The 15,758-nt window shown below is 39.1% G+C and overlaps 1 protein-coding gene across 1 annotated transcript in view; it reads left to right on the top strand.

The window, feature by feature from the left end:
- Positions 1-15,758, top strand: part of thsd7aa (thrombospondin, type I, domain containing 7Aa) — a 182,229-nt gene that overhangs the window by 68,095 nt on the left and 98,376 nt on the right. Inside the window, exons 2-3 of the mRNA XM_053333754.1 lie at positions 5,212-6,412; positions 14,748-14,996. Of these exons, the coding sequence (XP_053189729.1) occupies positions 5,212-6,412; positions 14,748-14,996 (1,450 nt within the window). The remainder of the gene's footprint in view (positions 1-5,211; positions 6,413-14,747; positions 14,997-15,758) is intronic.

Here is a 15,758-nt window from a genome sequence, read left to right as displayed (position 1 = left end):
CGTATTAATCACAATCACTTGTTCTGTTGGTGAAAAACCTGACAAAACAAAACAAAAAAATGAACATGCCCAATCCTTCATCATGTCTCAGTGTCTTGTTGGTATGGTAGTGGCCATACTGATGGGTGTTTGTAGTATAAAGATGAAGGCAGGGTGTGAATGGATGTGTGACACCCCTTCTGGAGTTTCATTCTTGTTGGCACAGTGCCCTTCATGCCTCCTGGCTCTCAGTGGGTGATAAGAGATGTAGGCCAGCATGAGTACAAACACCCTCCTTTGAGTTTTTATGCTCACCATTGGCCTGCAGATAACCATGTCATTCAGTGGTATGTTCATAAATTATGGTGAACACCTGTCTGGAGCTGAGACAATAGCGCCTGCCAGGGAGCTAATACTTTATGGCTATAAACATACTGCAATGTTGATGAAAACCTCGGCCCAGATGGCTGTTTAGCCTTGCAGCATGTAGCCTTTTGTCTATATTCTTAATTACAAAATCAATTTAGTGTTGTTTTTCATTACTGACCCTTAACACAGTGTATGCAACATTAAATGCTATATTAAATGAGCAGGGTGATTCAAATGTACAATTCTTCCTGTGGCGTGTATGTCCTCAATTCCAGAAAAAAGGATAATGTCAGGCAGTAAAAGCTGCCAGATCTGTGACTGCAGCTGTCTCTTGTGTCTGGGGCAGTTTCTTGCTAACTCTATTGATTTTGTATTGATCCCGACCATCTGCCTGCAGCTGTAGGCTAATTCAGCCTGCTGGTTCTTCCGTTGACATTTTCATTGCTGCATCTCAGCTTTATTGAGTTGAAACCATAAAGCGCTGCTTACCCTGAGTACAATAAATCACTGTGTTACTCAGTGATAGACAGTTGGTAGGGCCACCGCTTTGGTCTAGACTGAAGTATATCAACACATTTGAATGCTGTGATATTTTGTACAGACCGTCATTTCCCCAAGCAGGGGTGCTGGCCAGGGATTTTGGGCCCCATTAAAAGATACCACATTGGGCCCACCACCATGTACAGTTTCTGTAAGCATACCTCCTATCTGTGAAGGCTTGGAACTCTCCTTATAGTCCAATACTAACTGAACAATATGTACTGACATTGAGCTGTGATGGTATAATACTGTGTAGACATGCATACAATGTTCCACATATGAATAAAGCTTTAGTTTAACTGTAAATTAAATATTCTATTAATGATAAGGTAATAAAAAAATCAACTAAAACTTGTTTTATCTTTTTACCCCCTTGTCCCCCTTTTTACCCCCCTTGTCCCTAAGTCATAAATTCTATTAATTCCTTCTTTTTTTTCCTCTAGTGCCATTATGAGGGTGACTTTTTCAGTTTTTGAGGAAAGTACCTAAACAGCTGTTGGGTGGATTGCTATGAAATTCGTGATAGACATTCAAGATCCCCAAAAGCTGAACCCCAATGACTTTTGGTACTTTTTGTTGAAATATTTAACATTTGCTGCATGGATTTGTCATAAAATGTGTCTGTGGTTGTGGAGGGAGATTGTAATAACTTCGATGATCAGGTCAAAATTCCACTGAGCCCAATACTGTCCATCAAAACCTATGTAATTCCCACCCAACAGCTATACTTTGTGTTTAGTGCTAATTCACTTAACTAACAGTATACCTTTTAAACAGCATCATTTTAATGTTGCCAGTTTGAGGATATTGCCGTGCTGGCATTAGCATTTAGCTCAAAGCACTGCTGAGCCTAATATTGCATTAATGTCATATTGGAGTTTACTAATTTCCAGCTTGTCTGTAGCCTTCAGCATTGTTAGGATTAAAAAGCTGTCAGATATATGGACAGCTTTGGGGGAGGGGGGAAGGGGGGAAGGGGGCGGGGGGCAGGGGTGAGAGAAAGGTTATCACTGCAAAAACAGAACTCTGCACTTAGAAAGAAATTGCACCATGTTTCTTCACATTCAATCTGTCATACAGTGCAGCGGGTGTGTGGGTGTGTGTGTGTGTGTGTGGGGGGGGGGGGGGTGTTCCCTGTTTCTAGTCTGTACCAGAACAGAACAGACTAGAACATCTTTAGGCAATACTGCATGAACTGGTGCCAGTTCTATCTGACATCATATTAGTAGACACAGCAAATAATAATACAGCATTCAGTCAGCCCAGAGGCATGATACATACATCAGTCACGTTATACTGTATGCTTAATAACAGCTGCCAGCACACACTTTAACTATCAATCAATCAAACTTTATTTATAGAGCACCTTTATACAGACAAGCATAGTTTAAAGTGCTTTACAGTTAGTTGATTGACAAGCTGATAATAAGACAGAACAGGTGATAAAATAAAATAAATGTTAAAAAAAGGAATACAAATAAAGAATGAATTAAAGATAAAAAATGTGACCAACTCACACAAAAGAAAATAAGAATGATAAAAATAAAGTAAATAATTAAAAAGAGATACAATAGTTTTTAAATAAGAGAGAATAAGAGAAACTATTTATTAAAAGTTAGAGTAAAAACTAGGTTAAAATATATTAAGAAAACAAAAGAAAAAAGTAAAATAAAATATGAAGTTTAATAAAAACTGGACTAAAGTTAGGTTAAAAAAGAGATTAAAAGAGCATAGAAATAAATAAAATTGGTAAGAAGATAAAACTATAGAATGAGAATAATAAAATAGTGTAAAATAAAGTAGACAAAATAGATAAAGAAGATAAAAAAAATTAAACATCAAAAACAAACACAATAAAATAAAATAAAAAGACTATAAACTATTCAATTATTAAACAAAAGCCAGGCTGAACAGGTAGATATTGAGTTTTATTTTGAAAAAAAAATGTTGTTGGGACATTTTCCTTGAAGGTAGTGCACCAAATTCATAGTTTTAGAGTATAAATCTCTCTTAGGGACATACAGTAAGCAAATATATACACTATGATCAACATGTTCTCCAAGTTTAAATGAATAAAAGCACAGTTCAGACATTCAGTTCCTTTCAACTTTATGATTTCATTGGCCACCAAAAAGGTAATATCCACAGATATTTCATAGTGACACTAACTGTAGTTTTCACCTCTTGGGTAATGACACTGAAGCTGAGGGTGAGGCTCAGAGTCAGATCTCCAGAGAGCCCACGGCGTTTACACGGCAAGATCTGCTGCTTGCTGATGGGAAGAAATGACCCACTTGTGCAGTGTGATTAGGATTCCTGTTATCAGCCAGGGCTTCCTTTACATAGCACAAGCAGCATGGCTAAAGCAGGGCAGCACTGTGCTCTCTGTTTTTTACCACGAGCCTAAAGGCAACAGCATTCTTTCAACTCACTTTAAAGAAAGATTTAGAATTTCTTTACTTTTTTTTTTGCCAGAAATGATGAAATTATTTTTCTTTTCTTTCATGATTTGAGTTGAATAGCTTTTTCATTACATTTTTCATTATTTTCACTAGAAAGTGAAACTGAGTAAGTTTGTTTTTTATCAGTTTGCTTCACTCCAAAGTGCCAAAGAAAAAAAAAATGTAGTCTCAGCTTTTCTTTCTCAAGATAACAAAATACTGTTGTTATTTTGTGATCACAGAAAAGGAAAGCTTGTTATATGGAAATCACAGCAAATGTATTGCATGATCATAAGGATGAAAAGCATAGGAAAGAATAATCCTCCAGGTTTCTGTTTTCTGATGTTCAATAACAACTGCTTATGTGTCATTCTAAACAAACATACCAAACAAACTATAGAAATAATAGATGTTTTTTTTGATAGAACTAGCAGATACAGACTGTATAGTATCAAGTAAAAAAAAACAATTACCATCTTCAATCAAACCGTAGTCTGGAAACAGAATGGACTCATTTAGAGCGGAGGAAAAGAAAATGACAATTATGACCTGTCAAAGAGGTGTGAGTAATGCATACTTACATCTTTAAGTCTAACTTTAATTACAATACCCACTGAAATCAAATTCATTTTTACACCTATTAAATTTAAAAAAAAATAACTTTTGTCTTTATCTAATGTAAAATCCCACATGAATTCATGACTTACCAAAAATAACAATTATCTCTGATCCAGTCGGTAAAAACCTCGTCAGAGTGTGAGTGATGTTTTATTGAGTCTGGACCTATAACGGCTTCTCAGCATTGTAACACTCCATGAGGCTAATGATATGCAAGGCAGTGCCATTCCTCACATCAGCTAATTTTCATGTTGCTGCTGTATTGATTGAGTTCTTCTGCTGCTCTGGTTCTGCTTCTGCTGTATTCCTAACAGAGGCTTTGTGCTGAAAGGCGATGTTTATCTATGGCAATAATTGTATTCTCATAAATCCAGTGGAAGCGCAGTCACAGTATTGAAAGCGAGTGATTTAACAGTGAGTGTGTATTTGTCAGGGCATTATTGTTGCACTCTGAAGCACTTAGGTTTCAGATAGTTGGCGTGGAAGGCCAGAAGCCTCGTCTGTAAGCACTTTACGTTTATAAATAATATCCTGTTTTGGTGGGATAATAAATATTGTCTCTTTTTTGCCATCAGCAGGTAATGACTGAGATTAAATCAGTCAGTCATCAGACAGTCTCCAGTGCAATGGTTACTGAATACCTGACCATGAAATAGCAACACTCTTGGCGGCCTTTTTGTTTTAAATGAAAACCTGCAAACAACCCTGCATTCTTTAAATAACATATTAGTTATGGTTAGTTTGATTTTTTTTGTTTTTTAAATGTTATGTTTTATTTGACCAGGAGTAGTTCTGTCAGAGAAGGTTCTTGAAGGCTGTCAACACCCTGGCAGAATTCTGGTTTGTTACAACTTTTGAAGGTTTGACCATTGTTCCTATCAGATTTGATTATGACGTTGGTACAACAAAGACCAGTGGAGCAAGAAACATGAGCCAGAGGATCAGACAAGTTTTAGACAAGCCACCAGTGTATCTAAACCCCTCTGTTTGGAGGTCAAACTGAGAGTGAGCTGTGATAGGTGTATACATGATTTTACCAGTCCTCTTCGTTCTGATAAAAACCTCTCATCATCTGACTGTTCTATTTTTGTACCAGTGAGTCTGCTTGTTATTGATGTTTCTGTGTGAGTACAGTGTTGTTAATGTATTTAATGCAAACCTTAAACTGGGGGCAATCACATTGTTGTATTAATACCCCCAACATAAACTATTATCATTGTGACTCTTGCCTAACCATTCTGTTCATCTCCCTCCATCTTCACAGGTCCATGGGGTCGTTGTATGGGCAGTGAATGTGGTCCTGGTGGCAGCCAGAGCAGGGCGGTATGGTGTGCTCACTCTGAAGGTTGGACCACTCTACACACCAACTGTGACCAGGCACAACGGCCAGATAACCAGCAGAGCTGCTTCAGAGTGTGTGATTGGCACAAAGATCTGTACGACTGGCAGCTGGGTGCCTGGAACCAATGCCTCCCGGTGTCGATGCGCAGCGCCGGGGTGCAGCGCCCCGCTGTGTGCACCCGGGGGGAGGAGGGCATCCAGACTCGAGAAGTGGGCTGTGTCCAGAAAGCCGACGGGGAGCCTGCAGAAGATGCAATCTGTGAATACTTTGAGCCTAAACCTCGCCTAGAGCAGGCCTGTCTTATCCCCTGTCCTCGGGACTGTGTGATTTCTGAGTTTACCGTGTGGACTCCCTGTTCCAAAACCTGTGGGATGGGCCTCCAGAACCGGATCCGCTTTGTACTGGCTCCGCCACTGTTTGGCGGGGCGGCCTGCCCAAACCTAACCGAGTTTCAGACATGCCAGCCAGGGCCATGTGAGGGAGAGGAAAGCCTCTACAGCCTCAGGGTAGGACCCTGGGGACCATGTTCTGTACCAATGCCAAGGCAAGCCAGACAAGCAGACAAACCACCCAGAGAGAGTGATAAACCAGCCAGGGAAAGTGATAAACTTTCCAAAGAGGGTGACAAACAGTCCAGAGATGGTGAAAAACAGTCCAGAGGGAGAGACAAGCAGTCGAGAGAAGGTGTCAAACAGTCTGGTGAGGGCGACAAACAGTCCAAAGGAGGGGACAAACAAACCAGAGAGGATGACAAACAGCACAAAGAAGGAGACAAAAGGTCCAAAGAGGGTGAAAAACCATCCAGAGATGGCGACAAATCATCCAGACCCAACAGAAAACTCGGCAGGCCAAACAGAAAACCGGACAGACCATCCCGACAGGCTGACAGACCCAAACGACAGAAAAAGGCTAAAAACAAGGAGAAAAAAGAGAAAAAGAGAGAGAAGCTCCGGGAAAGGGAGAGGGGTAAGGTGAAGGATCCAGAGACCAGAGAACTCATCAAGAAGAAGAGGAACAGGAACCGTCAGAACCGCCCAGGAGGAAAGTTCTGGGACCTGCAGGTCGGCTACCAGACCAGAGAAGTGACCTGTGTCCATAAGAGTGGGGATACTGAAGCTCTCAGGTATGAATGAGTCGAACAAGTTTCTCATATGTCAACTCACAGCATCTACCATGTCCCTGGTTCCATACAATTCTGTGTTAACACGTTTGTATGCTTTGACTATTTATTAACCTGAGAACCACTTAGAATCTTTTAGATCTGGGGAGAACATTTTGAGTAACCTTTTGCCCGAGAAGCTAGTGTGGACAATGATTTGATTTCAGCATTAAGACTAGAAAAGGCGCTAAAGTATATCAAGGTTAAGAGGTTTTAGCATTGGGGCTTTTTGGGGTTTTTGTTAGGATAAGCACGAACTAAAGGTTAAGTTGATGGTTTGGGTTGCTGGATTAAATGCAGTCAGTTGGGGACCTGTGATTTGATGATGTTCCTGAATCTATAGATGTACAGAAGTGAAATTGTTCTTCTGCAAATGCAGGGCACTTTAATAAAGCTGTTATGCATTGAATGTTTTTTGGGCATCAGTTCAACTGAAATTAACCAAATGATTTGGAAAAAAGAGCCATACGACTACATTGCGTGTTACTTATTAAACCAATAGCAACAGTAGTTGTATCACTTACATCTTTAAGACTGAGAACAGATGTACAGGATTAGCATCAATTAGCCAGTAGTAGTAGAGTATAAATGACCTGCAATTCACAGAAACAGTGCTGGGCAACAGTGACAGATTGGAGCCTGATCACACCTTCATGCTGATACCCGAACACCTTCACTTCAACCTGTCTCTCTGTGTGCACTCCCCATGGCTTAAAGGATTAATGTGGTTCATTACAACTGGGATCTTATTTTTCTCAGTTTTGGCCATCATTCATTTCGCTTATGATGTATTTACCATTTAGATCTGGGAACACAGGAACAAGCCAAAAGTTAATCCAGATTATTGAAACCACTTTATTTGAAGGTTTAAGTGAAAGTGAAGGGATGATGACCAAAACTAAGAAAATAAGACCAAAGCGTTAGAAAAACTGAGCTAACCTTTCATTTAGCCTCACACACAGCGATGCCATAGTTCTTCAGAAGTGTTACCCAACTACTTAAGTATGCCAGTCTTTTCCAAATTTGCCCAATAATTAGCTGTTCACATCTTTTTATTCATTGCAAATATATGTAGTGGACCCTCTCTTGGTGAAATGTGTCAATGTGGTCATTATTATTTAGCTCTTTTATGGCTGTGATTGTGTTCATACTAAAACCACCAAGATACTGATTATTCACAAATGAATGGGTAGCAAAACAGACATGAATTCACAGATGACTTTCCTTTACTGACTCAATGAATTATTCCCTTTTACATTACATAGTGTTATTACAACATAGAGTATGGGATGCACATGCCTGTGTTATGATTTGCACATTGATGCATTTGGATACATTTTATTGCCCATTAAAGAGCTGTGTTGAGTAGCTACTAGACATATTTTGACAGGGAGGAGTGTGGCTTGTTTTTTTTGGTGCACTGTGAGAGTGCAGCATGTTCTAACTGAATGGACTGACTATGGCTTTCAGTGCCTTCAAGTGTCACAGCTCATAACACTCAGGCGTACTTTTGGGTTGTGAGTTCCTGCAAGCTTTCTGTTGTTTCTCTGTTGTCTGTTTTGAATCGTATATTCAGTCAGAGCTAATTGAGAATACACAAACTCATACATGAAGGCTTCTGTGGAATAATGTGTGGTTATTTCATAATGGCATAACATAATGTAGACTTGTTAATGATATCTATACATAATTTATAAAGCTACAATGCTTGGCCTCAGCACTAATGCCAAAGGTTGTGAAGAAATTTGCTGTCTGTTTCAATTAGTGAATGATCCACTTCATTTTTTCTCTGTTCTACTTCCTCAGTGTACATATAATAGTATAGCTGCTTCCCTGAAGAACACTGGTCAAAGTTCCACTGTTAGATCCATCCAAAGATGTACAGTCTCTATACATGTTTTTCCTCCAGTGAGGTCAATGTCCATGTGGTGTCTGAAAGCCATGTTCTTTGTTAGAAGATGAATGGCCTCATTCTGTCTCAGTGTGCTCGCTCTGCTTTAATAGAGGCCACTGAGCAGCGTCCATTACATCCTGAGAAAATCAAGGCTTGTGCGATACATTCCCTTTTAATGCCTAAGAGAAGGTCAGAAGACATAAATCACTCAAACTTCAAGCAAATGCCACTTGTCATTCCCAGTGCTCAAGTAGAATATTATGTTTGCATGACATACACTCGGATTAATATCTACTTTAGAATATTTATCCAAAAGACAGGCACATATCCATACTCCGTTTCCCAGCTACTCACTGAATGCACAGATGGCTGAAAGCTTCAAAGAGGCTTAGTTGATAGTGATGACCGTATTAATGCTGGCCGGAGCCCAGGATCAAGTTTATTTACAGTTGGAGCCATCCGTATGAATTTCTAATTTTATGTGGTGGCTTAAACTGCTAATTACCTCTAAGTGCACAGGCTTTAAAATGATGATGAATTGCAAACTCCACTGGATCTTTATCAAGTGTTTAAAGGTAAAAAGGAAGCCATGCTGTTTAAAATATTTTTCAATATATTTGCAATAGAAAACATGAGGCACTGTACTTTTTGTGCATATGTTAATATTAGAACAGCCAAACTCATTTCTTGAACAAAGGAGAATAGCAGCATTTTTATGAAGAAATAATGGAATACAAGTTCTCACTGTAAAAGCTGATTTTTTGTTCTGCTAGCAGCATCTGTCCAACACACTGACAGCTACAATACTGACCTCATAAAAAAACAGCATTACTCTTTTCTTCAAATGCTTCAAATGACCTACATGGTTTCCTGACATGGACATCTTGTAGCCTTGTGGATTTTGACTTGAGGGAGGAGGTCATGGTGGACTGGTGGGCCATAAAGTCTGACTTTGACTTGGGAGACTGCTGTTCGTCTACTAACAGTGCATGTTTATTTCCATTTAACCACCAGTGGATCTTTAACCTAAACTCATTATTGTACTTTATGTGTCTAAGTCTATAAGGTTACAAACCACAGAGATGGTGAAAAAGTCCATGTGATTCATTTTTGTAACAATGATTTGTAATGGTTTTGTAAGGTTTCCAAACATATCATTCTGACAAAAAAGGGTAGGCATCAGATCAGAAAATGCTTGAATAGGTTGTTTTTGATGTAGATGACAAACAGCATTTAATATAATTGAATGTAGAGGATTCATTTCATCTTCTAACCACATTAAATGTGGAACATGTATTCATGGTCCCCAGAGGATGACTCCAGATAAGGCCATCAGACCGATATTGTTTCATGTATGGTAGAAATGATTAATAGGCAGAGAATTGCAATGACATTTACTCAGCACATTCATGCTCAGAAAATGTTAAATCAGACTAACCACTTCCATTTTGGAAGTGTGTTGGGATTTCCTGTGAGTGTGACCTTCAGGACAGAATGTCAAATATTTCACATTATGAAAACACCATAACTTATGCTTAGAGTTAAGTTTATGCATACATTTGTATTTTGTATTTGCTTACATTTAGGGAAATATGGTGGTCATATTAACCAGGAACTAGCATTGACTGTTTGTAGGAAAGAAGATACTTTGGAAACCAGTCTCCTCTGAATCACAAGATAAGATGTGCCATTGGTCCATGAGCTCCTGGAATGACATAAATATGCATTTTCTGATCTGATGCCACAATTTACATGGTCATGTTCTCATTGTACATTGCTATGGTTAATGTTAGCGTTGTGTTTTTTGCACAGAACCAACATTGGGTTAAGGAAAGACAAAGACTGTGTCCGAAATCTCTCCTTGTTTACTATATAGTGCACTTCATTTACACCACAGAACAAAAAAAGTAGTGTTCATATCATCATACACTACTTTCTGCTAACAATCCGCATTTTAAAGTTGTGAAAACTACCGTGACTCTACAGCTGATTGTGACAACACAAAATGATGACGATTAGTTAGAGTAGTGTGCTGCTCACTACTGAGTAAACTATTTAGTGTCTATTATATAGAAAGTAGTGAATGAGCTAATAAAGGAGTGGTGTCAGACACAGCTTATGTCATCTGTTAAATGACTTCTTCCATAAGGTTAGAGGAGCTTTGTCGTCATGGTTACAATAATAACCACTTGGTTGTGGTCAGAGAACGACTGCAGTCATAGTATAAAAAAAAAAAACGATGTTGACATTTAGTTGAACCATCCATCCATCCGGATAGTAACATCACACTACTTATCCTTTACTGCTGACTTACAACAGTCAGACTTACTTTGGCTGCTAGAGGGCGCTGTCACATGAATGTAAACGTACGTTTAGCACTGAAATTACTGATACGCTGTCTCTGTATGTTTTTTTAATATAAACTTTTATTCGTAGATTTCAGAAATATGATTTTTATTCTGCCCATATTTAAATATTGAGGGGTGTAACATCCATTGCAGCCTTAGGGGTCACTATAGCAGACTGATTGACAGTTTCTTTAATGTTAAATTTGAACAGTTATGTAGTAACTTTGTCTTAACCTCTCTAGAGGAAATAATAGAAAAGATATGACGACAGCAGTAGCTAAAGGGGGAATCTCAGTCAAAGTACATCAAAGCATGTAAAGCTTCACATTGCCATAATCATGTCTAGACAGTGCTGTTCTGCCTTCATCATAGCAGGGTTTAGAGAAAGAGCCTCGATGACTGCAGAATCATTACGATACAAAGCTAAAAAAGACAGAAAACAGAAAAAACCTTAAAAGGCCAGACAGTTTGTACACAAAGCTGCAGAAAGCCTAGCGAAGTTCAGGGAAGTTGAAGGAAAATGTAACTGTTGAGACTAAAAGAGAAGAGAAGCAGTGCGTCATTATCCCAAATGGCCTATCAGCATCTCAGAAACAACAAGAGACTAAACAAGTGTCTTTCAACTCCACAGCAATCCCATTATCAAATAAAGCTATGATGCTGTGAAGCAGGGGCTGAAAATGCGGATAACAAATTGTTTGGGTTGGTAATGAACAACTTTTAAACCCAGTTTATCACATCAGCTGACAAAGAAAAGCTGTATGATGAACAGCAGTATTCTTCCAGTCTTTTACATCTTTGTAATCCGTACATGTGCCTTATTTGCCTCTTACGACCCCTCTCTGTGAATAGAGCCATATTAAGCTCCCTTGTCTGTTTTGTGTTTTATCTTACATCGTATTTCATTGCTTCCTGTTGATCTAATAATGTCAAAATGACCTTTTTTTTACATGACAGTGAATTCTTATGTTTTAATCATTACATTTTCACAACTTTCACGCTTTCCTTACTTCTTCTACTTCTGTTTTAAATTATGCATATTTTCTATGGTGTAGTCTACACTACTCACAAATAGTCAGGGATATTCGGTTTTCGGGTGAAATTTCAGGATGAACCTAAAATCCACTATAACCTTTATAGATGAACTTAATGAGACCTTCTCTAAACTTTTGAGTGCACATGTACAACAGTTCAATGTTCAATACTTTCTGCACAACTTGATGTTCTCTAACAAGGAGCTTAACAGCAAAATTCACAACAGGTGTTTGATCCATGGATCGACCAATACATTTCCTGGTTCAATTAGATTTGGTATTTAAACAGTCCTCCTCATCATGCTGTTCACATTTTGACATCATGAGACCAAGACGACACCTAACAATTGATCAACAGTACATCGCCATTGCAAGGCTTCCAACAGGATGTTCTCAGACAGAAGTGGCCACTGAGCTTGGAGTGTCACAGAGTGTCATCAGCAGGTTGCAATAGAGATACAGAGAGACTGGAAGAGTCACAGAAAGGCATAGAAGTGGACGTCCATTGGCCACATCCAACACTGATGACCGCTTCATTGTGAACAGTGCCCTGCAGAACCAGATTATGAATTCCACTCAACTCCAGGCACATTTAAGGGAGGTGAGAGGCACCCAAGTGTGATGTCAGACCATTCGAAACTGACAGGCGTCATTGTCTTGCATGGGCCAGGGAGCATTTACGCTGGACGAGGGACCAATGGGCCTCAGTGCTGTTCTCTGATGAAAGTCAATTCACATCGAGCAGAAATGATGGCCGTCAACGATGTAGGATACGTCAAAGAGAGCGCTATGCATCAGTCACTGTTGTCACCAGTCGAGCCTTTGGTGGTGGTGGTGTTACAGTGTGGGCAGGTGTGTCTAGTCAATACAGAACTGCCCTACTCTTTGTGAATGGTACAGTGACAAGCCCATACTACCTGAATAACATCATTAACCCAGTCATTGTGCCCCTGCATGAACAACACAGGCCTAGTTTCATCTTCATGGACGACAATGCTCTAGCTCATCGAGGTCGCATCATTAGGGAACGGCTGCTGGAGACCGGGGTACCTCAAATGGAGTGGCCTGCACTTTCTCCAGACCTGAATCCCATAGAAAACCTATGGGATCAGCTGAGTCGCTGTGTTGAGGCACGTAACCCTGTACCCCACAACCTCAATGACCTGAGGGCCACCCTTCAAGAAGAGTGGGATCCCATGCCTCAGCAGACAATACGTCGAGTTGTGGACAGCATGAGACGTCGCTGTCAAGCTGTAATTGGTGCTCTAGGGCACATGACAAGTTATTGAGACATTGACATTTTTTGTTGTGGTATACCCACCACTGTTGTTGGCTTTTGTTTCAATAAATTGTTTGAGATGAAGAAATCACCACTGCATGCTTCTACTTAAATGCCCTACTTTCATGATATAATACCATTGTAGCTTGAACTTTTTACATTTTCCATAAATTTCACCCGAAAGCCAGATATCCCTAACTTTTTGTGAGTAGTCTATGTGAAAATATGATGATTTATAGGCATTCACAATTGTAATACTTAAGACTCATCATATAGAACACATGTTTTATTTGGAATAATTTTAAAAGCAGCATTCACTATTCTAAAATCTACAGAAGCATATTCAGAAGTTTTTTCTGAATTAACAACATTTTCCTGTTTCTTAGAATGATGTGAACATGATACTGAAGCTTCAAGTTTTGAAGCTTCAGTGAAACTTTTCACGTGATTACTGATGCTTTTTCCTTTTTCTGGCATGATAGAACTACGTTTTCATAGAATAGGAGTGGTTAACATTACTTGCAGCTGGGAGCTTCTCGAAGGATTTTGAAGTATCTTGTTAATTCGAAGAAAAAAAACTGAAACAGTTATTTGGAAAAACAGGCAACATTATCTCATTAATTCAGAAAAACAGAGCTTTTTAATTATTTTCAGGTGAATGCAATATGCTTCGGTAAAAATCGCCTCATTATCCGCTAGCATTGGCAAAGTGCCTCAGTCCTATATGGTATTCAAACGATTTGCCCACAAACAATGGATTCACAGAGAGTGATTCATGTACGTACAGCACAAATGACAGTGAGTCCATGCATCACTGCTGTGTCAGTCCACCGTGTTTACTGTCTTTGTTTGTCTTCTGCAATAAAACGACGTAACAATGATTCCTCTCAGCCCAACGTTTCATTGGTTGCACTGTAAAAAGTTGCAGCTAATGGTGTGTCTGTTGCCCCCAGTGTTAGAGAAACGCACCATTATAAGCCTATTAATACACGATAATGCTGATATTGGACTAGACTGCAAAACCACTTTTTAAATTGGTAATTCCAAAAATATCTGTGCATGGCAAGTCCAGTTTGATGACACGATTATGTTATAGCAAATAAACTGGTATTCCAGCAATGTAGCATTGCACTGCTATTACATTGACTCATGATGGACATGAAAAACAAGCATCAAGACTGATTCAGCAGAAGCATAGATATTGTCCTTTTTATTATATGCATTCTTCTTCCTTGTCAAAACCCAGTGCATGTTACCCATAATGCAACTCCACCACCAACAGTCTGTCATGCTTTTTCTATGATTATTTTCAAACTAACTGTCTTCAGCCCAAGTTGAAGTATTATAACACTGTACTTTAGAGATACAACACTGTTGCATTCTTTCAAGAAAGATCTTTCTTTTAAAATGTATTGTGTGTTGTATTGTGTCTGTTTTGTATTAGTATTGGCTGTTTTTGGTGATAGTGTTTGCAGTACTTAATCAGCATGGCACTGGTCAAATTCAAGTATGAACTATAAAGAAAATACATTTAAAAAGTATACATCCTATTTAAATTCACACACATGTCTACTTGATGTGTGTATTTTTTGTCAGTTTCCAAGAGCTTTACTGAGGCAAAACTGTGTTGACATGACATGAAGTATTGAATTGAATTTAGTATTTTAATGCAAAATTGGAAAAACAGTTGAACTACTACTACTGTATTAAATCTTATGGTGTGTTTGTATCTTCATCACTCCAGCCTGTGCTCTCAGGAGTCTCTGCCTGTGACCTACCAGGCCTGCGTCATGACCAAAGACTGCGATGTGACTGAATGGTCTGAATGGTCAGCTTGTTCCAAGGAGTGCTACGATCCCAACGGGCCCAAGGGTGAGCGCACACGTACCCGAAAAGTCAGCCAGTTCCCGATCAATGGAGGAGCAGAGTGTCCAGAGCTGGAGGAGAAGGAGTCGTGTAGCCCCCAGGGAGACGCGGTGCCACCCTGCATTGTGTAAGTGCTGTTATTCACCTTTCGTCCAATATGTTTGTCCTCTTCAGAAACAATGAATTGGTTACTAAGAGTCTAAAAACACTGCTGTTAACAGTTTTCACTAAGAACTCAACTTTCTACTAAATTAAACCCTCTTAAGTTTAAACCAGCAGAAGAGCCAAACAGGTGTTTCATTGCATCCTTTAATTGTAAAGCAGAATATTGATTATACATCTGCAGTCTTTGTTTTAGCTTTAGAGCAAATGATACACAATGCTGGGCTTACATGGATGATTAGGGCATCTCTGTTTGTGTTGTTAACAAGAAATCAAGCAAAACTTTGATTATCAAAATATATTTATTTATTTATTGATGAAAAAATCCCGATACAAATATAAAGAATAACCTTAAAATTAAACTATTAGGAAAATAAAGTTCTGTCATCACATTAATAAAAGAAATACCTTAAAACTTCCATTCATGCTATGAAATCAGATTTCATACTTATCTGACAGCAGACAGAAAAATAAGTGACAACAACTATAATGTGAATTTGTCTGGATTAAAACTCACAATCACAGAGAACAGGACGGGTAGAACAGAGATTAAACAGGCCACCATGGAGGGTCAAACTTGTTGTGTTCACCAATTTGTTCCCTCAGAATAGTAATCTGTTTGCAGGGATTTCCGCATCAATAAAAAACGGCTGTGCTACCACGTGAACCCCGGGGGCCTCTGTAGTTGTCAGTAGAGAGATGACAGGAAGTGAGGACGGGGGGCAAA

Source organism: Scomber japonicus, chromosome 15 (genome assembly GCF_027409825.1).
Source record: "Scomber japonicus isolate fScoJap1 chromosome 15, fScoJap1.pri, whole genome shotgun sequence".
In the NCBI taxonomy this organism is placed as follows: Eukaryota; Metazoa; Chordata; class Actinopteri; order Scombriformes; family Scombridae; genus Scomber; species Scomber japonicus.
This window is presented reverse-complemented; position numbering and strand designations above follow the sequence as displayed.